General features: G+C 44.4%; 1 protein-coding gene across 1 annotated transcript in view; it reads right to left on the reverse strand.

The window, feature by feature from the left end:
- The window catches only part of ptprfa (protein tyrosine phosphatase receptor type Fa), a 34,308-nt gene that overhangs the window by 5,923 nt on the left and 3,663 nt on the right, over positions 1 to 24,722 (reverse strand). The window contains exons 2-25 of the mRNA XM_076045466.1: positions 19,634 to 19,803; positions 18,787 to 18,932; positions 18,045 to 18,186; positions 17,025 to 17,213; positions 13,326 to 13,436; positions 10,454 to 10,723; positions 9,446 to 10,027; positions 8,678 to 8,814; positions 8,184 to 8,328; positions 7,718 to 7,911; positions 7,467 to 7,584; positions 6,785 to 7,366; positions 6,161 to 6,258; positions 5,777 to 6,033; positions 5,544 to 5,625; positions 4,907 to 5,119; positions 3,747 to 3,907; positions 3,356 to 3,367; positions 2,559 to 2,668; positions 2,257 to 2,354; positions 1,790 to 1,913; positions 1,467 to 1,642; positions 855 to 974; positions 474 to 628 (exon numbers count right to left, since the gene is read on the reverse strand). Coding sequence (XP_075901581.1) covers positions 474 to 628; positions 855 to 974; positions 1,467 to 1,642; positions 1,790 to 1,913; positions 2,257 to 2,354; positions 2,559 to 2,668; positions 3,356 to 3,367; positions 3,747 to 3,907; positions 4,907 to 5,119; positions 5,544 to 5,625; positions 5,777 to 6,033; positions 6,161 to 6,258; positions 6,785 to 7,366; positions 7,467 to 7,584; positions 7,718 to 7,911; positions 8,184 to 8,328; positions 8,678 to 8,814; positions 9,446 to 10,027; positions 10,454 to 10,723; positions 13,326 to 13,436; positions 17,025 to 17,213; positions 18,045 to 18,186; positions 18,787 to 18,932; positions 19,634 to 19,727 — 4,316 coding nt within the window. The 5' untranslated portion in view covers positions 19,728 to 19,803. The remainder of the gene's footprint in view (positions 1 to 473; positions 629 to 854; positions 975 to 1,466; positions 1,643 to 1,789; positions 1,914 to 2,256; positions 2,355 to 2,558; positions 2,669 to 3,355; positions 3,368 to 3,746; positions 3,908 to 4,906; positions 5,120 to 5,543; positions 5,626 to 5,776; positions 6,034 to 6,160; positions 6,259 to 6,784; positions 7,367 to 7,466; positions 7,585 to 7,717; positions 7,912 to 8,183; positions 8,329 to 8,677; positions 8,815 to 9,445; positions 10,028 to 10,453; positions 10,724 to 13,325; positions 13,437 to 17,024; positions 17,214 to 18,044; positions 18,187 to 18,786; positions 18,933 to 19,633; positions 19,804 to 24,722) is intronic.

Below are 24,722 nucleotides of genomic sequence, written 5' to 3' on the forward strand. Positions count from 1 at the left end.
CAATATATTTCAAGTTTTTATTTCTTTGGATTTTGCTGATCAGGTCTTGCAGCTTAAAAAAAAACAACTCAAATTTTATAATAATTTTCTGAGTTTGTGGCTTTGTGGTTTTAATAAGCTGAAAATCTTAATCAGCAAAGTTACAACAAGGAACTGCTTGAGATGTCAATTTGCGCGGAATGGCTCAATAAAATGTGTTGCTTTCATCTTTTATGTTAAATTGCCAAAATAAAACAACTTTTACTGGATATTCTCATTTTTCGGGTAGCACCTGTATGTATATATGTTCCTGTATATTTATATTTGTACATTCATTTTATGTTATATATCCCTTACATTTCTTATATAATGTTTTTTTTTTTTTTTAAATAAATCTCCTATATTGTTGTTGATCCACCACCTCATTCTGACCATCACTTTTACACACATGGACACGTGTCAAGGTGCTGGTGTTGATGTGAGAGGTCGCTCACCTGCAGTGGACCACCATGGGTCCAGTGTCTGGAGGATGGCAGGCCTTGACCCTGCGTAGAAAGGCCAGTGTTGTGGTGGGATACTCTGGCACTCCATGGTCAGGCCAGGCCATGAACTGGAATTGTCGAACCTCTCGCTTCTCATTGGAGCCATTCTGTTGGGGCAAAGACAACAGACAACCGCACCAAAAATTAAAAACTTCAATTCAAAATTAAACATAAATGTGATTGAAATCAAGTTCAGATACTTTGGCAGTGAAACTACATGCGCTAGTAAACTTGATCATCGTCTTTTAATACAATAGCTGTTGCTTTAAGGTTTTATTTCCCTCAATACAGTTTCATACTGCATATAGAATAATGGTTTTTCATAGACCTTACCTTGTAAAGAGAAAATGTGCGCACACTATATGTGGCCAGCTCCACGGTGTCCAGCATCGTCACCTGAATCATCCCATAAGTCTCCGTCCCTCTGCTGGGCCAATACTGGTCACACTTCACCTGCAAGTCATTCATTAAAAGGTCAATTAAATTTACTGTGTAGACATTTGTTTGTCTCACTGTGTAGTCAAATGAATTCAAATTCAATGAAATGACATGCCTTCATTTATTGTACATAAAAAAAAAATAAAACAGAAACATTTTATTTTGGTGGGCCCACATCAGCTTCAGCAATGACACTAGCGTGCTGGTAGCTGTTGAACTAATAACTAATTTACGCAAACACCGACATGACTCCAAAGCCTTCCCAGTGACGCCCTCTTCCTTTTCCTCTTCCTCGGTCTGGAAACACTCCCAAACTCTCTCTCCTCCCCATCACATCCAGAGGTCCTTCTGCCCAGAGCTCCAGACCCCTGGATGGAGACCCTATTGTTCCTTAACAGCCGCTATGTTACAGCAGGACAACAATTCTAATTGAACAAGCGTCATCTAACAGGCCATCACAATAACATGACTTTACTCTCAGTTCTTGATTCAATGGAAGACGCCCACCCTTGACTTTTCCTCTAGACGGGTCATCATCACAATGGTGCAAGTCCTTTGCTCCCACACCATCCTCCAAAAGTCACTCAGTGTCTCTGGTAGGGGTCCCTGTGTGGCAATGTAAGCGTTCTGCCTTCTGTAGCCATCAATGTAGTTGCCATTGATGTAGTCACTGCCAGGAATTCCTACGCCATGGAATCATTCAGACAAAGAAACGCATTGAGAGAGAAAACAGTGTCACCTGCCTACAATGAAATTGAAATGCAAAATCTAGAAAGTGATTGTAAGGCTTTGCTGTGTTAAACAGACAGATGCAGACGTTTGTTTCTCACCTTCCACAGGTGTAAGGATAACCCTGGAGTGGTCATAGGCAATAACATTTGCATAGCGGTTCTTTGGCTTGTTGACTTCCAGGTTGGAATGTTCCCAGGTGAACTGCTGCCCCGGATCAATGCACTAACAGACAGACACAGCGTGATGTTTAGAATGCAACAGCCATGACTATCAACTTTATAGGTCAACAAAGGTTTTCCCGATCTGGCATGAGCGTGGGCACATAGCAGAGGTAGCACTTGCATCTGACCAATTCCAAATACGGACTCCGGTCTTAGAAGCAGAAAATATAAGCATTCATTTTCCACTCAACGCTTTTCTTTTTCAGTTCATACCTTGAAGTGCAAACAGAGATACACTGCAGACTGTATATATACTTTGGTGTATATATACTTTGGCAGATCCTACGTGTGATGCCACTTCAAAACCAATGGGAGTGTAAGTTTTGCTTTTACCAGTAAGTTACCTCGTATTCCTGAGAAAAGTGCAAATTTTCGTTGGCGCTGAGTGTTTCCATTTGCTCTGCCAGGTCACAAACAGCGATAGGAGGATGTTCCTTCATCCCTACAGCAAGGGGCACAAGTCAGAAGTACAGTCCAGTGCAACATGGACACACACACATACACACACACACACTAACTGACTAACTGGAGGTGTGACACTAAATGTGGCACACGATTACATCATTGTTAAAGTGTGCATCTTGTTTGGTTCTTTATCATTATTTTTACATTTGTGTGTGTGTGTGTGTGTGTGGGTTGGCCATGCCTTGTGTCTGACAGTTGAGTCTCCTCATCTCTACGGGGTCTGAGGAGTGGGCTAGCAGTGAATCTTTGACACCCATCAAAGGCTCCTCCTTGGCTGGACACGTTCGTTTCCTGAGGGTGAAAAAGCTTCATTGACTTCATTAAGTTCATATCAAGGATTTTGAAATTATCCCAAAAAATATGAAAGGTGTAGAAACAAAAAAAAACTGTGTGTAGTATATACAGTGAGTATAGCAACCCAACAGTCAAACTTGTGGGATATTAATCTGGTCAGTTAATTAACAGAGTGGGTTGTTCATCAGTTTCAGCTGCTTTGTTGTTCATGAAATTAAAAAACAACAACAAGAGAAGCTGCACAGGGCCGGAGAAGGTCCTGATAAAAATCTGCAGGATCTGAATCTTCTCCTTTGTTCAAGGAGGAGCTGGGTGAACACTGCCTCAGCCCAACACAAGGACCTCCAGCAGGACCTCCAGCAGGACCTCCAGCAGGACCTCCAGCAGGTCCTTGTGTAGGGCTGTGCTCTACACAAGGACCCCCAGCAGGACCTCCAGCAGGACCTCCAGCAGGACCTTGTGTAGGGCTGTGCTCTACACAAGGACCCCCAGCAGGACCTCCAGCAGGACCTCCAGCAGGACCTCCAGCAGGACCTCCAGCAGGTTCTTGTGTAGGGCTGTGCTCTACAACAGCAAGTGCAGTGAGTTGGAGCTGATCTGTCAGTGCAAGTAGACTGGATGGAGCTCTGAGAGGCTGAAGAGGATTTGTGATGAGTGAGTGGATGGTCATAGATTGGCACTGACCTTTCTTGCTTGCTGTGTCCACACAATGGAAGCAGAGGGAGAATAGGGGCGAAGAGACAACAGATTAGTTTCAAAGTTGTCACAGGAGGATCCAACACACTCAAGACCACATCCTCAACGAATGGCGCGCAAGTGTTGTTGGTTGTGGAATAAAAAGCTTAACGGGCCGCATATGGCCCCTAGGCCGTAGTTTGCCCACTGGTCTGGATTGTTTGATATGAATACGCATGTGGTTGGTTGAGCAGACAAAAAGGGAACTCAATACCATATTCTGCACCAATTCAAACATTGCTAGGCAAGGAACAGAAAAAGACAATGTAGTCACATTGTAGACACATGTAGTCTGACTACTGGTCATTTATTCTAAGGCTGTGTTGTAAACCACACTCACCTCTTAAACAGTAGAATACCAATGACTATGATGATTATGAGAATGACAGCAAGCACCGGGCCCATCACCCAAAGCATTTCTGGTTCCTCACTTTGTCTGGTCATGCCACTATGAAGCTTCACCCTCAGTGACTCTGAGAACGGGCTGGATGCAAAGATCTTCTGCAGAAAGTGACCAGAGGAAGATCTACAATCAGTTCAGGTTCACCAGTGACAGTGATACATTCTGACTTCTGCAGGAGCCTCCTGTTGATGTTCATCAATGCAATTTTTCACCTACTTGTCTGCCATCAAGCTGGCAGCATATAGCATATATATATATATTTGATATATATATTGATAGGGGCCTATGAAACACTGTTCCATTAAACCATTGGATTTGTTGCTTTTCTTTTTCCTTTGAGTGTCTACTTACATGTTAGCAACCCTGTGACACACTCTAGTCTAAAACGTTACATTTATGCACCATCAACAAAAGTTACGTGTTGTTGCAAATTCTGTTAACGAACTAAACAAACTAAAAAAAAAGTTTGAATTGAAGTGATGGAAACGATCCATCCTGAAAACGTGTTCTCTGGATCGTTTTCAGCCACTCCTAATCTGCCATGAGAGGAGAATCTGCAGCAGTGCTGGGAAACACAGTAGACCTTCTTGCAATGACACGAATTGTTGTGCCATCATGGACTACTTTGGACAACTTGTGTTACCTCAGTAGTAATGCAGGTACTGTTCCATGCTACCAATAGTGATGCTGATCCAAGCTGTGCCAAGCCAAGCCAAGCCAGTCTAAAATCATCCAGAGAGGATGAGCTATCTCAAAAAAAAAAAACCCTTCCTATTTTGGGGTGTCGTCCAATTGTTGGCCCACTAGTGAAACTGTTGTTTATTCCATTGACAACAACGTAGCTGAAACTGAACGACAACTCCCCATGCAAATCAACTGAGCAGATCCCTATCCCAGAAGCTTCACTCCTAGGTTGCTATACTCTGATTAAAAAGTGTCCCTCTAATCTTTTTGAGCAGTTTATATTTTCTTCATTCATGACAGCTGCTAGCATGAAGTACGTTGTGCATTTATCCAGTTATCATTATATTCATTGAATCCAATGAATTCAGCAACTATTCATTATCTTAATTGTGTGATAACCACAATGTACTTACTGACTCATTGTCCATCAGCTCAGCCAGCACAAAGCACAGATACTGTTGTTGGCCCGACAGGGGTTTGTTATAGTAGCCGTTGTATTTCTTCTCATCACCCAGAGTGAAGATGGCTGGCAGAGTGCTCATCTTGGCTGCAATGTGAGGCTGCAGGAAGTCCTGGCTCTGTCTCCTCTTCCTCTGCAGGCTGCTGTCAGCACCAGGCTCCAGGAGCTGCTGAGGACCACGCAGCAACACGCAGTGGAGTGTCAGGATGTCGCAGAACATTAGATGACAAAACACATGTGGACATGTGACATATTAAATATGGACAGATATTTCTCAATGCATCTGTCTACTCTTCACGACTCCAAACTGAACAACAGGATGTTGCTAAGTGTCAATTTTTCCTTGGCTGTGGCTCGGAAAAACAAACAAACGTACTTGAGATTCAGACCAGGTAAAGTTAGATAGCGAGACTTTTACTGATGAAGACAATTCATTTAAATCGTTTAAATAATTTAAAAAGCTTCACAGCGGTCTCAGAACAAAAAAACAAAACCCAAATTAAAGCACACATAACACAAAAGCGATTACAGCTTGTAAGAGTTTATATTTCTAGGTGGAGAGACAAGTCAAGGAATTAATACCTACTGACCTCATTTATGTCCATGTCATCCGGATTCTCCCACTTTTTAAGAGTGGCCAGGGTTATAGGGACGACAACAATGTAGTACCACCTTAAAGAAAAGGAAAGGTGGAGGGAAAGGTTTTTATATAGAAATGATGTTGGGTTGTCTAAGCACACACAAACACACATAGAGTTCTAGATAATTGTATTAGGTTGATTCAACATACACAGACTGCATATGTGAACCAAAGCCTACAGACCTTACGGCAACTCCAGCGGGAACCCTGGGAAGACTGAGGGTGATTCTTCCACCTTCATCCATCTCATGTTGTTCCTGAGTGGGCTTCATCTTCAGCAGGTCTGGAGCCGTTCGAATGGATACTTGTTGCTGGAGGCCACCCGCACTGTTACCCCAGCTCATCAGCACAAAGGAATAATCAGTGTCAGGCTGCAGCTGTGTAATCCACTTCCTTTTCAGGTTGCCTAGCACCTCCACACTCTGCTGGTTGTACAGGATCTAAGAGCAAGACATGGACATTTTGTCATGTTTAATTTTTTTTTTTTTTTTTAAGTACCAACACTATAAACATCACACTGTTTTCTTTTCAAATTGTCTTTTTGGAGGTTATGGGAGGATGTCCTACCTTGAGAGGTACTTCAGATTTGAAGGTTTCTGGTATTTCCCAGGTTAGCAGGACTGAGGTTTTCATCACAGCCTTTACTCCAAAGTTCTTGGTGAATGCTAAGGGAAATTATAGATGGTTAATTTTATTGTCAATGTCAATGCAATTTTTGAAGGTTTTATATTCCAAAAGAGACACGATCGTCCTATACATCATCATACGCCATGCTATACATAATCCTACATTTCGGTTACAGTACACTAAACTGGGAACAGCCCATTCGTCCGACCTCCCATTAGTCCGACAAATTTCCCATTGGTCAGACCTCCCGTTAGGGTTCTGGTTAGGGTTAGGGGAGGTTGGACCAATGGGCAGCTTGTCGGACTAATGGGAGGTCGAACCGATGCCATGGTCCCCTTCAATTACTCTTCCTTGGTTTAAGCGATCACTTGATTTTTCTCCACACTTAAACTTCTCCAAAAGCACAGATGGAGAGACACCTGACCTCGTCTCATTCTTGAATTAATCCCAGTTAAATTTGTATGGTTTGGATGTAGCATAATTGGACCACATGGCCGTCCTTGATATTGCCCCCAGCATATCAGCCAGTGGCTATTTTTGCTAAATTTCAACCGATGGACTTACTTGGCATCGAGGTGGACATGGTTCTGCTCTGGATGCTCGGACTGATGGGTCCTTCACCCTTGCCGGTAAACGCTTGAACCCTGATGTCATAGGTTGTGTCAGGCAATAAACCCTCGATGGTCAGCTGTGCTTCTGTTGTACTGTTGGTGACGTTGTACTGGCTGTTAATGTCCCGATACACCACAATGTACTTGACGATCTTTCCATTCCTCTCCGCCAGAGGAGGAGGATCCCAGGTCAGACTGGTGGAGGTGGCAGTCAGGCCCACCACCCTCAGGTTCTGTGGGTAGCTGCTGGGAACGTCTTCAGGGGTGCTGATCTCCTTTATGTACTCCTCCCCATTGCCTGCTCGGTTTTTGGCACACAATTTAAAAACGTACGTGGCCCCCTTGTGGAGACCCGTGACTGTGAAGTGATCGTCTGTCTGTCTGAACTCTTTAACGACGAAGGCTTCTTCTTCTGCTCTCTTGTACTGCAGTTGGTATCCCACATGCTCCCCCACCATCTCCTTTGGTGGTTGCCACTGGATCAGAGCAGTGTTGCCTATGGTGGTGCTGATCATCATGGTAGGCTTGCCAGGCACTGGGGGAGAAGGATTATTCAACAGCTTTTTAGTTTTCCTCTCAATAGTAGAACATTTGGAGAAACGTTTAGAACCTGGAAACATCTGGCCAGTTTGCACCTGCTCCAGTGGTGGTAACAACCTTTGCCTTGCTTCGTGCTCCATCACCCTTGGTGGTGTAAGCAGCCACAGTCACAGAGTAGGTGGTTTCTGGAAGTAGACCTGGTATTATAGCCTCCTGTGTGATAAATAAAGAGAAATAAAGAAATTGATACAATCCAGACTTATTCATAGATATTTAAGCAGGCATGTTCTCAGATTTTTTCATGATGAATTGAAAACTGGACTTGGGCATAAAACTGTTGAAACACCTCAGCATCAGGGAGGGAAATATCCATCATGACTGGCTGGCCATGGGGTTCCCCATTATGTAGCCTGGTGTAGACCAGCTGGTAGCCTCTAATCTGGCCATGATGCTTCAGAGTTAAGGGAGCTTTCCAGGAGACCCTGAGGGCAGTGGAGTTGACCGCATCGACCGCCACCTTCCTGGGAGGAGCTCCAGGTACTGCAATTATAAACACCATGCAATCAATCAGTCAGATTTTTTTTTATTTCACTTTTTAATGACCTCAACCAACCAATAGAATCAGGCTTTGAATTAAGACGAAGACTTCGTCAGCCTTAGCAAACCTGAAAGTTTGCTGAGTGAAGCTGAAAGCTTTCAATCAATCAATCAATCAATCAATCAATCTCTAATTATCATTATTTAAATCCTTTTTTCTCTTCCAAGTGCAAAGAGGCCGAACCAAAGCAATGTTGGTAGAAGAGAACACTCACAGGATTTGGGAGTCCTGGCCTCAACGGGCTGAGTAAAAACTCCCAAGCCCACCTCAGATTGGGCTGCCATTGAGAATACATACAGCGTGTCCGGTTTGAGGCCGTCAACTGCATGTGAGCCTGCAGGCTCAAAGGTGACCTGATGCTGTGGAGAGACAATAAGAATGTTCTGTTGTTTTTTCCATCTTTCAAGACATTATCATTTAAATTAAAAACCCAGATGATGCAAATGTTAAATCATGTGCATCTCGTGCTGCAAAAACAAAGTAAGTCATTAAAAAAAACATATCTTTAAGTTGTTCACAAATCTGTGTACAGTATTGTTCTTTTTTGATCTGTTGTTGTGTGCGTTTGATTTTTTTTTGGAGATGTCATGGTGCAAAAGTCACAGATTCACTAGTTTGTTGGTTCTGAAGAGAGCTTTGTTGTTTTTTTTTACTCCACACATTCACACTGAATAACAGCAAGGTGTGTTTTTGCCCCGTCAGCATTACCTGGACTGCCGGATTGTTGTCCTCCCAGTAGCGCAGCTCAAAGCTAATGATGTGGTCCTGTACAGGCCAAAGCCACGACAGCAGGATACGGGAATCCAGTTCTGCCTCGGCCTCAAAATCAGCTGGCTGTGCTGGAACTTCAGCCAAAAAAACAAAAGAAAAAACAGAGCAAACACAGAGCTAAAACAACACATGGGTAACACAGTAGTAGTAACAGAGTAACAACTCTTTCAATGTATATGTATATATAGTGAGAGCTTTGTTGTTCACCCTGCAACTCACTCTGGCTGCTTCTATTTCTGTCTTTCTGTCTCTTGGCACATTTTTTTGTATTTCCTTCCCACCTCAACTGTTCAAAAAAGCAGATGAGCGCCCCCTGGAGTCTGGATCTGCTCCCCCTGCTGCTCTGGGGGGGGTGCATCCGTTGTTTTTTCCTCTGATTGTACAAAGCGCTTTGAAGCCTTTGGCTGTGATATATTCATTCATTCATTCATCTTCTATACCCGCTTATTCCTATTCAGGGTCACGGGGGTCTGCTGGAGCCTCTCCCAGCTGTCTTAGGGCGAAGGCAGGGTGACACCCTGGACAAGTCGCCAGTTTATCGCAGGGCTGGTTGTGATTTAGCGCCGTACAAATAAAAGCTGATTGATTGATTGAATTTTAGTGGCTTTTCTTCAGATGCGCTCAATAGTCTGGCCATTACGGTACACTCCAGCCAACTCCAGAGCAAAGCACCGTGCTGCTGCATGTGTGCGAGCGAGCCCTCACCTCCCTGCTGGGTCTTGATCTGCAGGAGATCAGAGGGAGGGCCGTCTCCCACCGACGTGAAGCCCAGCACTCTCAGGCTGTAGGTGATGTCTGCCGTCAGCTCCGAGACGGTGGTCAGCTGACTGTCGTCAGTGTTGTGCTTCTGCCAAGCGCTGAGGGGGGCGTCGCTCTCAGACGTGTAGTAGACTCTGTATCCTCGGATCAGACCGTTGGGCTCCTCTGGAGGCTTCCACTGGACCAGCATAGTGCTGGGACCCAGCATGCGGGCCTCAACATGAAGAGGAGGCGACGAGGGCGCCTGCTCACTGGTCCGGGTGTCCACGACACTGCTGGAGGCGCCGCGGCCCACGTTGTTGACGGCGATGACGCGAAACTCGTATTGTGAGAAGGGGCTGAGGCCGCCGATGCTGTAGCGGGTTGTTGCCACTCCGTCTACTTCCTGGAAGCCGTTATCAGACAGCTTGGCACGGTACTGGATAATATAGTAGGACACTGGCTCAGGGTTGCCAGAGTCCCAGGTCAGGGTGACGCTGGTGGCTGTGGTCTCAGTTACAATGAGGGAAGTGGGCGGCTTGGGCAGTGCTGTTTAAAGACAGAACACAGTAAAATGTACATATATAAAATATACATTGGGGAAGAGAGAGGGACAGAGAGAGCAAAGGCAACAACATACAATATTGTATTAGCAAAAATGTAGCGCTTTTCAAGGACTCACTGCACTTTACATTGAACCCATGATTCATTCACACCACATTCACACTGGTGGTGGTGGAGCACCATGTGTGGCCTCAGCTGCCCTGGGGCCAGACTGATGGAAGCCTGGCAGCCAATCAGACGGCCCCTCTGACCACCACCTCTGGGTTCAGTGTCTCGCCCAAGGACACGACGACAGACCGGGATGCAGCAGGATTTGAACCGCCAACCTTTCGGTCACTGGACAACCCGCTCTACCTCCTGAGCTACAGTACCTTAAGAAGTCATTAGAGCCACGTCGGAAGATTTTCTGACCTTTGACGATGATTTGAGCCGTAGTCTCAATCATGCCCAGCGAGGATACGGCTACGCAGGTGTAATTGGCAGACTGGCGGATATCAGTGAGCTCCAGGACATTGCGGCCAACTGGTATCTCCTCCTCGCGGGTCAGCTCCACTTCGCCGCTGATCCACTTGACGTACGGCATGGGAGCGCCGACCGCAACGCAAGTCAGGTTGACGCTGCCGCCAGGCATCACCTCGTGATTGGTTGGTGGGATGGAGAAACGAGGAGGGACTCGCCGCACTGCAGGAAGTGGAGGGAAGCAGCGTGAGAGTAGATACACACACACTGAACCACTGGGCTGACCTGGCTTGCACTGTGGTATCTGCACTATAGGACAGCTAATGAAGGGTACACAGCACTAGCTGTTGGATGGAGCACATTTATTTAATTTTTGGAGCACATACTTTGAGTACATATGGGGGGAGGAGGAGGAGGAGAAAATAATTGTTTTGGTCAACTGAGGGGAAATCTTCCTACTGGAACGGGACGGGTTCGGAAATGAGACGGCATCAAGGCTGATTCCTGGGAAGAGCAATCAGGAATTCCATGCGGTGACGGGACGGAGGAGAGCATTTAGGAGGCCGTATAAAAACAGCGGAGGAGCTCGCAATCCATCTGAGCAAATGAACTGTAGTTTGAACTGACTGTATATAAAGTCTTTAAGAATGCTGAGAATATCTAACCACACTGATTCCTTCCACACTCTACCGTGGACTTTCAGTTCGAGGTTTACATCAGGAACTCATAGTTATTCTGGCGGCAAACTCATGGATCTACTGGCATGCCTGAGAAAAAAAGGACAGATATATATATATATATGTATTTATATATATATGTACATACATACATGTATGTATAACGTTTTAACATAAACAATTAGTGGAAAGGCAAACGTCATGCAGCCATGCCAGTGGAGATGTAGCCGTAGCTCCACACCATTAAAGCAGAGTGTTTAACAGTGTGGAGTTCACCATGCAGGAAATGACACTGAATGGGTCGATGCATTTTGAGCAGCTGTTGATTTTTATTTCCTTTAAAATCCTTTTCTTTTAGGTCTGCTACTCATTCATGTGTTGAAAAGCAAACTGTATTTTCTCTGACAATCATCACGTTTTGGTGAATGTTCTCTCTTTTCATATAAAATAATAACATTGATCACCGGAAACTGAACATTTGGAAATGGTCCTTTTCTGGGCAGAAATAAGAATAAGCAACATTTTCAGGACATGCTGGAGTCACAACAGGTTAGATGTGCAAGGCAGCATTACAGGGAAGGGAGGGGGTTGGTAACAGGGGCGAGCCAATGGGATGAGGAGGTGACAGCGGGTGGGGGTTGGGGGTCCTGGACGGGGGGGGCCGGGACGGGCCTAAGGCGCCGAGCTTTTAGCGGGCGCAGCACGGCTCCAGTCTGCCAGGGCCTCGGCTAACACAGAGTAAAGAGCAGAGAAACCAACCTTCCCGTTGATCTGACAGGTGACATTTGCATTGTATTGTTTTTTTGAGGGCAGGGCACGATGACAATGGAGGGATTGAAGATAACGTGACAAAAAAAAAACATAAATGTCAAGAGGGGCCAAATAAGGAGCAGGAGGAAGAGACAAGGAGAAACAGAGAGAGTAAAACAGGCCAACAACTGCTCCGACACAATGACACGCAGTGCAGTATGTGCCATGACCATTGTAGTGTACACACTCAGCAGTGGCAATGCAGAGGAAGTCTGTGACAAGGAATATTGATGAGAGAAACACAAAGAAAAGTCAGAGTGAAGAAAAAACACAGAGCTGTGTGAAGCCAGGCAGGACTGTTCACACAGCTGGATGGCCTGACAACACTGCTTCTGCCTGACTTGACTAATGGAAGTCTAACTTAGTCACTGACATGGTGGTGCTGGTGGTGCTGGTGGTGGCGGTGGTGGTGCTGGTGGTTGTGGTGGTGGTGGTCATTTCAATACACAAAATTCTTGGCTTGTGTGCCAAGCGGCTTCATGTAGAAAAATGTCATAAATATTGAGGTAGAATTCAAATCTCAAGATGGCAATATTAACATTCAATATGTCCTTGCTGTATATCCTCCCTCTATACTCTCTTAATGTGCATGTAGACCTAAAGCAACGAGTCTGACAAACAAAGACAACAACACAAAATACAAAATCAATGTTGAGACGCCAGAGGTGAGAATCAGCAGCTGCAACGACTGATTAATAAGCACATGGGACACAGTTTGCTTAAAAACTATGTGTATAACCTTGATATGGATGTAATAGTAAAGTACCAGTACATTTAGACCAGGGGGCATCAGGTTGGACCTCATCAGTGGCCCGCAGACCCGTTTGAAAAATTTGCACAGCTGGTTGAGCTGCGTCTAAAATTCCATTTGATCCAACCTTGTTAAGTCATTGTTGATACTTATTGAGAACCCATGAGCTTGATAAGTGTCTTCACATAGATAAGTATCATTAATAATAATATATAAGTCAGAGAGTTTGTTATTTCAGGAGAATCTAGCAAACTGGTGGCCCTTCATACGGCTCAGGACCCATGAAGCAGCCCTCACAGCTGTCACATGACAAGCTCACAAATACAACTTCACTGACGTGACTTCATTCCTTACTCAGAAGCCAGAACTCGACGGTTGACTCTACGACCGGTTTACCAAATTTTTTGACCTATCACATATTTTCTGTCTTTTGTGGTTTTGTTTCTTTTTCACTCATTGCACAGCGATCTTGAATATCAGAAAGACATCTATACATAGAATAAATAAAGAGAGAGAGAGGACAGGATGTGGAGAAAACAGATTTGACCATCGCTGCAGTCCCAGAGTCAGCCAGCAGGGCTCTTACCTCGAACATAGAGGTTAGCTGGGGCCGAGTAGCGAGTCCCAGCCCTGTTGACTGCCACGCACTCGTACTTGCCCTGATCGGACTCCTCACTGTTCTCAATCTGCAGCGCCCCTGCAAGGGAAGGCAAAGAACATCATGGTGCAGCCCTGCATCAAACACACTGTAGCGTAATCATACGCACATTCTCACAATTCACACACATACACAAGAATTCCTTCACATTCTTGACTGACTTTTTCTTCTCAAGAAATTATAAATATAATTTGTTTTTAGTTTCCTATTGGCGATCTGTATTTTTATGCCAAATTTGTTCAATCTTTCAATCTTCAAAGCTTGAGTTGAAGTTCAAAATAGAATGATCATCTTCTAACGAAATTCCATTTAATGTTGAAATCTAAGGGAATTTAAGGGACCAACACATGGTGGCTGATCTATTGCTCTGATATCCATTGGTTTAGTTTCAGGACTGCCCTGCTGGTGGTGGTGGTGGTCAGCCAATCAATAGAGCTATGATATATATATATATATAATAGAGGAAGCAACCTTCATGAGAGGAGTGTTAAGAAGAAGAAGTCATCTGTCAAGTAGTTCCTTAACACTTCTCACCAGCCACCTTAAATTCTTGGCTGGTTGGGCTGAGGCACAGTACATTGTGTGCCCGAGTACAAGCACACGTTATTTTATTTAGAGTAAATTTCTATTGACAAAGGCACAGGGTTGCAAAAAACTAAAAAAAAATGATTCTGTCATGTGAAAAATAATATTTTATAATATTTTTATAAAATAAAAAAAAAAGACTCCAGTTGTTCCAAGTATAATCAAATTTGTAACTGTGCTCAAATAAACTACAGCAAACCACAATGTCCAGAGAGCAATACACAATATATAGCAGCTTTTCCTTCACGTTAAACTTCCAATTTCAAAACCTGGGATTAAACTCACCTGATCACAACGTGTTTGGAGAGATCGAGGAAGACACTCACTCATGTTTAACTTTTTTGTTTGTGAGAATTTATATCTTGTAGTCAAATTGAAAGCATTCATTTGATGAAAAACACTCCCTTCACCTTCACCCACGACCTCATCTGTGAGTGTGAGCATGCAGTCTTGCAGTCGACGACGATGATGAATGTAGAAAAGATGCACGAGTTTAAAAAAAAATGTAAATCCTAAAGTCCAACATGAGATGCTTGAGTAACGCAGTGTTCAGCACCTGACTGAGGAAAATAAATGTGTCTCAAGCTTCGTTTATGGTGGATCTGCTGCAGACAGCAGACCCAGAGATGGAGGAGGAACCTTCATCTGGAAGAGGTTCTTCATGCAGCTCTGACTGCCTGTTCCACCTTCTCAATCCTCAAAGTGTCTGGATTGAAAGACGAGCGAGAAGTTTGGGGAAGCTTCCCTTCTTCCAAAGCCAGGTCACGACGGGTGAGTTCTGATCGTGGCTGGATTTACAGTAAAATTAACACGAAATTTGCTTCAGCTCAACTTCACGAAGAAGTTGAAGAAGTTCAAAAAACAACTTTTCAGAAGATTTTTTTTTTTAAATTATGTTCAAAATGTTTTTTGATACAATCTGTTGTGTGTGTGCATGTGTGTGTGTGTGTAAGAGAGTGAGTGTGTGTGTGCCTGCAAGACCATACATAACTTTATGCAGTGAGTTGGCACAGACAGAGTCAGTGGCATGGACAAAGGACAGTCGGCTGGTGATGGAGACACAGAGGTAAAGGAAGGAAGAGGAGGGAGGCAATGAAGGAGGGGCAGTCGGGACAGGTGGGCGTGTCTGTACCTAGCAGGCTTACCTCTGATTGGTGTACCACCTGGTGAGGTAATTTGAATACAAATACAATTAAAGATCATAGCGTTAGCATAAAGAGAGAATAGATCAAAGTGATTTTGAAAAAGTCAATCATGGCAGGAGAGGAAGAACAGCAAACAGAAGAGCATCCGTTATTCTGACAAGGTTCAAAATATGGCAAATTTCCAACCCAAATAAATTTAGTTTTTTTCTTGAAAAGATGTTTTCATGGCATATATACCCATAGAACTGGCCTGGTTAAATATCTGGTAAATATAAAAATGCTATTGATTTATTGATTATCATATTCTGTTGTTTTGTTACATAATCGTGGATGATGGAATTTTTTTGTACATTTTCCTTTTAAATGTGTGTAAATGTTTTTTTTTTACTGTGTTTTGGTACTTTTAGCTGTACATGACCAGCTATTAGTGGCTGTATCACGTCACTGCTAAATGTTGTAGTGTTGTTGCTGCACATACACAAAAAACAACAACAACGAACCAATGATATTAAAAAGACATATTGGCAAAGTCTGAAGTATCTGATTATTACGGTCATTAGGTTATATTGGATTGACTGTAAAACACTGCAAATACTAAAAAATGCTACTTGAATGTATAACTTCTGTTATGAACAGCCGTAACGTACAGATACATCTTGGACTGTTAAGTACCGTATGAAAATATTTTTTACTACTTTTCAATTTTCTTCATTTTAATTTGCCATTTACATTTTTTTATTTGGTGCATATGTTCTAATATGCACCAGATAAAAGGGTGAGAGGGATGGCCATTATGCAGATGTGTCACTCTGGATAATAGACCAAACCATCTCTCAGAGTGTTGGATGGTAGAAAGGGGAGCTGTGGAAGCTGTGTGCTCTGGGACACAGCAGCAGCAGCAGCAGCAGCTTCCAGGCAGCAGGGCAGCCAGTTTGACACCTGGCCAGTGTTCAAGCCCACACCTCTCATTGCCTGTCATCATCAGGGGGTCATGACAGCAATTACAGCGGCATTGTGAAAAATAATAACTTTTATTATGTTTTCACAATTTCAAATCAAACAGACTTGTTGTTACTGAGGTGGTCTGACTCAAAAAAGTATGTATGGAAAGCACCCATCACAATATTTGATCAACATTATACAACAAATATGAAAACTAACTCACTGTTGTTATTTTGTTAAATAGAGGTTGACGACAACACTACTGCCTGCACGGCACTGGGAGCAGACCTGCGGTGGATCTTGGGCCATCGTGGGTCCAAGGACTTACACGGTAATGTTCTGACCCTGGCCAACTTTCTGTACCGTCGGTGGTCGCGAGAGAGGGCTCAGCTCCCAGCTGGGACCAAAGCTCAGTTCTACAGTGAGGAGACCACCACGAGCTCCTGGCTAATCCTCTGTGGCAGCTCAAGCACCGCACCAATTATTCCACCAAAGCACTGCTGATGAAGTTTGCCACCACAGATTAGGAAGTATACCTACAATGCGAGTACATTTGACATTTTACTAGAGGTTTTCTATGTAATGTACCAATGATTGGTTTTGAAATAACACAAACAAATCAAACAAGTACAGCACAGAGCGTGAGAGTGGAGGGGAGCGGCCGTCAATCCTGCTCGGCTACCACCAAAGTGAACTTGGCTTTAACGTGGATCGGCACCTGACCAGCTTGCCGTGACTCGGAAAGGGAATGAACGTCCGCTCCACTGTCTGACTCAGTTCAACAGTCTAGCAATTACTGGAAAGGATATTCTGATATATTAATCACGGGATCCACAGTACTATTTGCCATATTTGCCAAAATGCAGAGTACTAACTAGAAAACAAAGAACCCTGAGTATGGAGGTTTTGCATGTCCTGAAGACCTCTGAGCAAGCGTTGTGGACAGGTACTGTACCTGAGCGCAGCTGTTTGATGCGGCCGTTGCTGCTGCTGATGTCCACTGGGAGAAAGTCTTTAAACCAGAAGATCTCTGGGTCTGGGTTGCCACTCGCTGCACACAACATGGTAGCAGTTCGGGTTCTCTCCACCACCTTCAGCTGGGGCCCCATGTCGATGGTTGGAAAGCCATGAGGTATCTGGTCCTCTGGAGCAGCCACATAGACAAAACATACAGAGTGCATTTCCACTTTCACTTTGGAGTTGGTTTCTTTACATCAGTGCTTTGAGTTTTGCTTCTTGTCTTGTGTTTGTTCCCAACCTGTCCTCACCTCTACTCTGGACCACTGAGCTGGATTCAAGAAACTGAACCTTCCTCCCTCAACAGTACGCAGCCTCATTAACAGTAACAATGAAACACTGTACATTTTGGAGGTGAACCATCTCCAAAATGGTTCACCTTCAAAACCAAGTCATTGTCATCAGGGTGTGAAGCCAATGACTTGGTTCTGAACGTCAAGAAGATGAAGGAAACTCTTGGGTTTTCAAAGAAATAGCCAACCAAAGCACTCTCCAGTGGCAGTGAGGTGGTGGAGAGAGTATTTGACTGTAAGGAAGCTTATGGGATTTTCCATTCTCCATAACCACGGCCTTAGACTGTATGACAGGATGAGTTCCAGTGAAGAAAAAAAGAAAGAAAGAAACCAGATGATGGAGTCGTCACAGAAGACTAGATTACCAAAAGGTTGAGAACTATAAATTGTTTAAAAACAATTTATGACATTTTAATGATTTTATTTCACCTACTGGCAAAAAGCATCAGATCATTTTTTTTTTTAAATCGTGGGTGCTTGGTGAAAAAAAACATGACATTTTCTTTTTAGTGAAATGAATTTACTTAAGCGACAAAAGAAATGAATTGTGTAGAGACGAGTTAGAATATTGAGATGAAAAGCTGTCAATCAAAATGTCAGCGCTCTCTTACATTAACAGTCTTGAACATCGCCTTAACGGCAGAACACAGCGTGTGAAATCTCACCCTCCAGCACTGTGAGCTTGGCACTGGTGTTGATCTCACCAACACTGTTGGTCGCTGTGCATTCATAGATAGCTTCGTCACGGTGCGTCCTCAGAGGCTGGATCCGCAGCACCGAACCGGAACCATCGTCAAACTCAATCACCTGCACAGACAACAGCACAGAGAGGCTCCTGGCTTCGTTTTGGAGAGTGTGAGCTAAAGTCAAGGTTTGGTTTCCCTTCTTCTTTTTGAGACAGCCTGTTCATCTAGAATCTAGAATCTAGAAAATAGAATGGGTCTTTGGGGGAGACTTCACAGGTGTCAATTTTACCAATACTAAAAAACTCACACTTTCATTTTTGGTAAAATCTGCAAATATAGCCAGAGTTTGAATTGTTTACTGCTCTTGAATATAGAATAGTACGCCTTTATTAAGCCAACAGTGGGGAAAATAGCATAGTTACAGCATCTGTATGGTGCAAAAAAAGATGGAAAATTATATTAATTAAAAGAAATAAGGCACTAAAAAACTAAAAATGAGTTATTTATTGAGTATAAAGGAAAAAAAAGAAGATATTTCCATCTTACGAGGAGTTGGATTTATAGCTAATATGTCACTGCCTCGTTCATCAAGGGGAATTCCAACACAACAGTCTGTATTTCTCCATCTGTATCCGGTTCGACAAGTTAATGAGCACCGCAGGTGAAACAACAACAAGAGGTTCTTGCACATCAAAGCAGGAGCTTTGGGTCGTGAGCTCACCTCAAAGCGCTGGGAGCTGACCTTCTTCCCCTTCTTCATCCAGGTGATGCGGGGCTTTGGTTCACCCACCGCCTGGCATACAAACGACGCCACGCCTCCAGAAATCCCCGTTTGATCGTCGGGAGACTTGATGAAGCTGGGTATACCTTAGGGTTTTGTGTGTGTGTGTGTGTGTGTGTGTGTGTGTGTGGAGGTAGGGGGGTTAGGTGGGGACAAACAAAGGTCAGAAAGTTCCGACCGGCAAATTAAAACATGGAGAAGCAGCTTTTCATACACATTCTGTCTGTGTGGCACTGTCAATATCATCTGGCCCCCGACATCTGCACTGCACTGCACCGGATGAGTACACACACTGGCTCGGAGTGATCCTGCTCCTTGACTCACAGACAGTCAAAGCTGTTGCCTGTCTACAGACTGCGAAGCCCTTTGAGGCAAATTGTGCTTTGTTCAGGCAAACTTGGGCTACACTAGAAAAAGTTGATGGATCGCTGGAGAATTTCCCAATGGATTCACACTTGGGATAGGACAAGATGAGCTTTTGCTTCTTCTGTTCATGCGAACAAGCAGGATTTTACACTTTTTACCTTTTACACTAAACCTCCTATGTGTTCTAGATACTAATATACTCGTATTTACTATGATACTCCTTTTCTATTGATACATAATAATGTACATTATATTGGAAAAACTGTGATTTTGTACCAACCTTTCAATTTAACAACAGCCCCACAGACATTTAATGAGGTCTACAAAAGCAAGCTGGCTTGAATCGTGGCTGCGAATAGAGTCTGCAAAGTGTCGGCATGTGGGCGGAGCTTTAAACAGCAAGCATGGAACAGGCACTCACTCTCTGGATGAGAAGGTAGCACCAGTCGGGCCAGCAGCAGGAGATGCAGAGCTCCAGTGCCGAGATGTGACAGCCGTCCCAACCTGAGGTTCATGTTCTGATTGTCCACACTGGCTGGCTCTGCTGCTGCTGCTGGTTGGCTATGACCTCATACAGTCAGGGAGTGACACCTGTACAGAGGGAAGAAAGCCACGGTCAATGAGTGACAACCGTTTCCTGTTTATCTTCCTGGGAATGGAAATGGGTGGTTGGTTTTTAATCCAGGAAGTGATTCCTCTGTGTTTGTGACCCACCGCTCCAAAGCTTTGATGAAATCCTTCATTTTATTCTCACCATTCGCCCTGACATTTGTGAGTGGGACGAGAATGGAAGAAATAATACACAATACAAATAAACTCTATGTTGCTTACTTGTTCGGTTGAACTGACTGACACAAGAACAATCTACAGCCATCCATCCATCTTCAACACCTGCTTCCTCCTTCCTAGGATGACGGCAGGGTGACACCTTGGACCAGTGGCCAGTTCATCACAGGGCCACATAGAGACACACAACCATTCACACTCACACACACACCTACGGACAATTTAGAGTTTCCAATTCAGCTCCTCTGTTTTTAGAGTGTGTGAGGAAGCCGGAGAACCTGGGGAGAACCCAGCAGACACTGGGAAAACCTGGAGAGAACGCAGCAGACACTGGGAGAACCTGGAGAGAACCCAGCAGACACAGGGAGAACCCAGAGAGAGCCCAGCAGACACTGGGAGAACCTGGAGAACCTGGTGAGAACCCAGCAGACACAGACAGAACCCAGGAGGCACTGGGAGAACCTGGAGAACCTAGAGAGAACCCAGCAGACACTGGGAAAACATGGAGAACCTGGAGAGAACCCAGCAGACACAGAGAGAACATGGAGAACCCAGTAGACACAGGGAGAACCCAGAGAGAACCCAGCAGACACAGGGAGAACCCAGTGAGAACCCAGCAGACACAGAGAGAACCCAGGAGGCACTGGGAGAACCTGGAGAACCTAGAGAGAACCCAGCAGACACTGGGAGAACATGGAGAACCTGGAGAGAACCCAGCAGACACTTGGAGAACATGGAGAACCCAGCAGACACAGAGAGAACCCAGAGAGAAGCCAGCAGACCCAGGGAGAACCCAGAGAGAACCCAGCAGACACTCTGAGAACCTGGAGAACCTGGTGAGAACCCAGCAGACACAGAGAGAACATGGAGAAGCCAGCAGACACAGAGAGAAGCCAGCAGACACTGGGAGAACCTGGAGAGAACCCAGCAGACACTGGGAGAACCTGGAGAACCTGAAGAGAACCCAGCAGACACTGGGAGAACATGCAAACCCCAAACAGAAAGAGAGGCCCCAGTTCCAGAACCAAACAAACAACCTTCTTGCTAAGGCTTCCTCACTGAGTTCTACAAACATTTTTGGTTTCCAGTTTCTCCCTCTCTTTTCAGAATGATTGACGAACCTCCTGTATCTTCAGACACAGAAGTAAAAATCGTAAGGCATTAAGAAAACAGAATTGAAAAGTCATCACCTCTATTATCCCTCTTTCTAAGACATCGGCCGCCTGGACATATTTTCATTTTATGGCTTTAGAATTGTCAAAAAATGTGCAGTGAGCAGGGCTTTATTACCCACAATGAACAAGAAAAAAGGCAAGGCAAAACTACAGACTGGTGCTGTTAAATCAGAACAATAAACACAACTAAAAGAGGACTCTTAAAAAAAACAATATTATTCATCTGAACCAAGAACATCCGAATGGGAAAGAAAATCGTTCCAATAAGAAATCCAAGAAACGGCACCGCGAAAGCCTGAAACCTCTCACATGAAGCACTTCTGACAAATTAAAGCAAATTCAAACACAACCTTTTTATTTTTTAAATTTTGTTTATTTATTTAAAAGGGACAGCGCATGTTGATGAACATGTAAATGTAAATATGGCAGAATGAGCCAAAGGGTACTTTCCATCTGCAGTCCCTGGCAGGTCAGAAGAAATAACATGACAATGACACAACAACACAAAATGAAAAATACAAAAGATTAACAATACGACAGAGGAAAACCGACACTAACAAAGTAACAAAGAACACTATGAGGATACATGAAAGATTACGTTTAAAAGTAACTTAACTGGATTCAACTAAACACACAGAAAACAGATTTGGGTTTTTCAAGTTAATAAAGTTCTCGGAACTGAAATGACACGAAAAAAAAAAAAAAGAAGAGAAAGAGAAGAGAAGAAAGAAAATGAAAACTCCTAAATATTTTACACATGCACAAAAAAATGGAAGTCCTGGACTTTTATTTCCAATTTTCCTGCCTGTTTTTCAAAAGGAGTTTTATGTTGTGTGGTAATCCCTGAAGCGGTTCCTCTCCAGCTGCACACACACAGCCCCACGTTGCACTCCTCGCACCGCCACCGGGGGCTCCACTTGCACACGGCGCACTGCCGTCTCCCTTTGCTGGCTCACAGAGTTTTATTTTCGACGGACTGGCTGGCGGGAACCGGAGGGCGTCGCCCGCAGGAGGAACGCGGCGAGCTCCTCCCGGAACCTCTGCCGACTCTCCCTTACCGGTAAGCACCGCAGGCGCCAAATCCCTGCTGGCAACAGGAGGGGGCCTCGAGTAGAAATGATGGCAATATATGATGTAGCTGGAGCCCAGGACTTCTTCCTTCACCAGTGACAGGACCACGCTGTACGACAGGCCGTTGCCCGACGATGTTTTCGACCTCCCCGTAGATCAAAAAGTCAACCGTGTGGCCGTTGGCATCAGCCAGGACAAAGACCTTGATCCCCCACTTGGTCGGCTTGGCCTTCACGTACTGCTTCAGCATGAAGAGTGGACTCTGGAGCAATGGAAGAAGGTCCATGTGGTCTGATGAGTCCAGATGTACCCTGTTCCAGAGTGATGGGCCCATCATGCCTACTGTACAAGCCTGTGGGGGCGGTGCTGTGATCCGGGGTTGCTGCGGTTGGTCGGGTCCAGGTTCAGCAGCAGTCTGGGCTCAAAGACTGAGGTCAGCTGACCACCTGAATACACTGGATGACCAGGTTATTCCATCAAGGGATCTTTTCTTCCCTGAGGGCACGGCCATATTCCAAGTTGACAATGCCAGGATTCATCGGGCTCAAATTGTGAACGAGTGGTTCAGGGAGCATGAGACATCATTTCCACACATGGATTGGCCACCGTAGTGTCCAAACCTGAAAGCCATTGAGAATCTTTGGGATACGCTAGAGATGGATGGAAATCAATCTTGTGACATTGCAGAAGCATTATCGAAACAATGCCACGGCGAACGCCTGCCGTAACCAAAGCTAAAGGCGGTCCAACCAAAAATTAGAGTGTCTGAGCTTTATTTTTTTTTGGTGGTGACTTTTTTTTGGCCGGGCAGTGTGTATGTATATATGTTAGGGCTGTGCGATTAATGGATTTTAAATCGAAATCAGATTTTTTTAGTCGTAACAATGTTTAATAGAGGAAAATTGGAAAATCGATTTTCGTCTTTCATATTTCCGGGTTGGCGCCTTTTAGCTGTTAACTGGCTAGCTTACTTTACTGGCATCTGCACTAGCTAGCTAGCCACAGCAGCTGTTAAAACCAGGAAGTGATTCTGTTTGCTGCCCTCACCACTACCAGCTAAATTATTTTTGCGAAGTCGCATACAACACACACTTGTCCTGTTTTTGTAGCATATTTAACGAGATTTCTGCCCCCCCCCCCCAAAAAAAAAATCGAAAATTGAGTTTTCAGAGAAGAAAATTGGGATATATATATATATATATATATATATATATATATATATACATATACATATATATATATATATATGCATATTAGGGCTGGGCAACGATTGAAAAAGTTTTAATTAATTGCGATTAAAACTTTTAATCACTGCCCAGCCCTAACATATATCTATATATGTATATATATATATATATATATATATATATATATATATATATATGTATATATATATATGTATATATATATATACATATACGTATAGTCTGAGAGAGGGTTTGAACCAGTTGGATTGAATTGAAGCGTAGTTTAATGTCTCATTTTCCCGTTTGTTTCTCGCTTGGTCTGTTGTTTCTTCCCTCCGCATTATTACTCTCTGCTTATTCATATATGAAAGTGTTTTGCAGCCCTGCCCAGCAGCGAGCGAGGGAGCAGAGCAGATTGCTGAGGCGAGATGCTCAGCCAGGCTCAGTGGGTCACATCCCCTCAGAGCCGCGGCCAGGCTGCCGCGGAGCCCAGAAGCCAGGAGCCTCCTGCCAGTGGGGACGTCACGCTCCCAGAGAAGCCGAGCCAGGACCCCGTCAGCCTCATCAGCGCCCCCATTCTGCTGCTCACACTTGACTGTGCAGGGCACATCATGTACTGGACATATGGGCATGACTCATATCCGCCAAAGGTAATAGTGTTCACGAGGGGAGAGTGAAGGCAGTAAAAAAAGCTCACAGTTGTGACAAAAGGGGGGAGGGGGACCCGATCAGATCAGATCAGATCAGATCACAGCGGCCGAAAACTGAGGAGTGAAACTTAAATTCAGAGAGGAAATCACAGCTCCAGAACTGGCAAATGTGTTGGGGAGTTAGATTTATTTATTGATTTACTTACTTACTTAACATGCTTCTGTTGGGACCAAGGCAGCCTCGGCCCTGAAGCAATATCTCTTTCATTCGTCATTTCATTCATTCTAAAATTCACCTCCAAATCATGAAAATGAAAGCAACTCTGCACACAGAGTGGACCTGGTGAGCTGATGCCAATAATCTGGATCCCAGTGTTGATGCACTATTAACATCATCTCTTTAAGTTTCGGCAGGCCGGATTAGAAAGCTTAACGGGCCGCGTATGCCCCCCCCCCTCCGGGCCGTAGTTTGCCCACGCCTGGTCTGACCCAACAGAGGAACAATAACTGGGAGTCCATCTCCTCTCCAGTGCTTCCAGGAGGGAAGAACTCAGGACTTGCTTCCCGGCTCCTCGGGGGTCGTGTTGCATTTGTTTTCCCACAGAGTACAAGGATATGGCAGCGCTCCCTGGTGGTTGGAC

Source organism: Nelusetta ayraudi, unplaced genomic scaffold (genome assembly GCF_046127955.1).
Source record: "Nelusetta ayraudi isolate G7.1 ecotype Tasmania unplaced genomic scaffold, CSIRO-AGI_Nayr_v1 ptg000084l, whole genome shotgun sequence".
Lineage (NCBI taxonomy): Eukaryota > Metazoa > Chordata > Actinopteri > Tetraodontiformes > Monacanthidae > Nelusetta > Nelusetta ayraudi.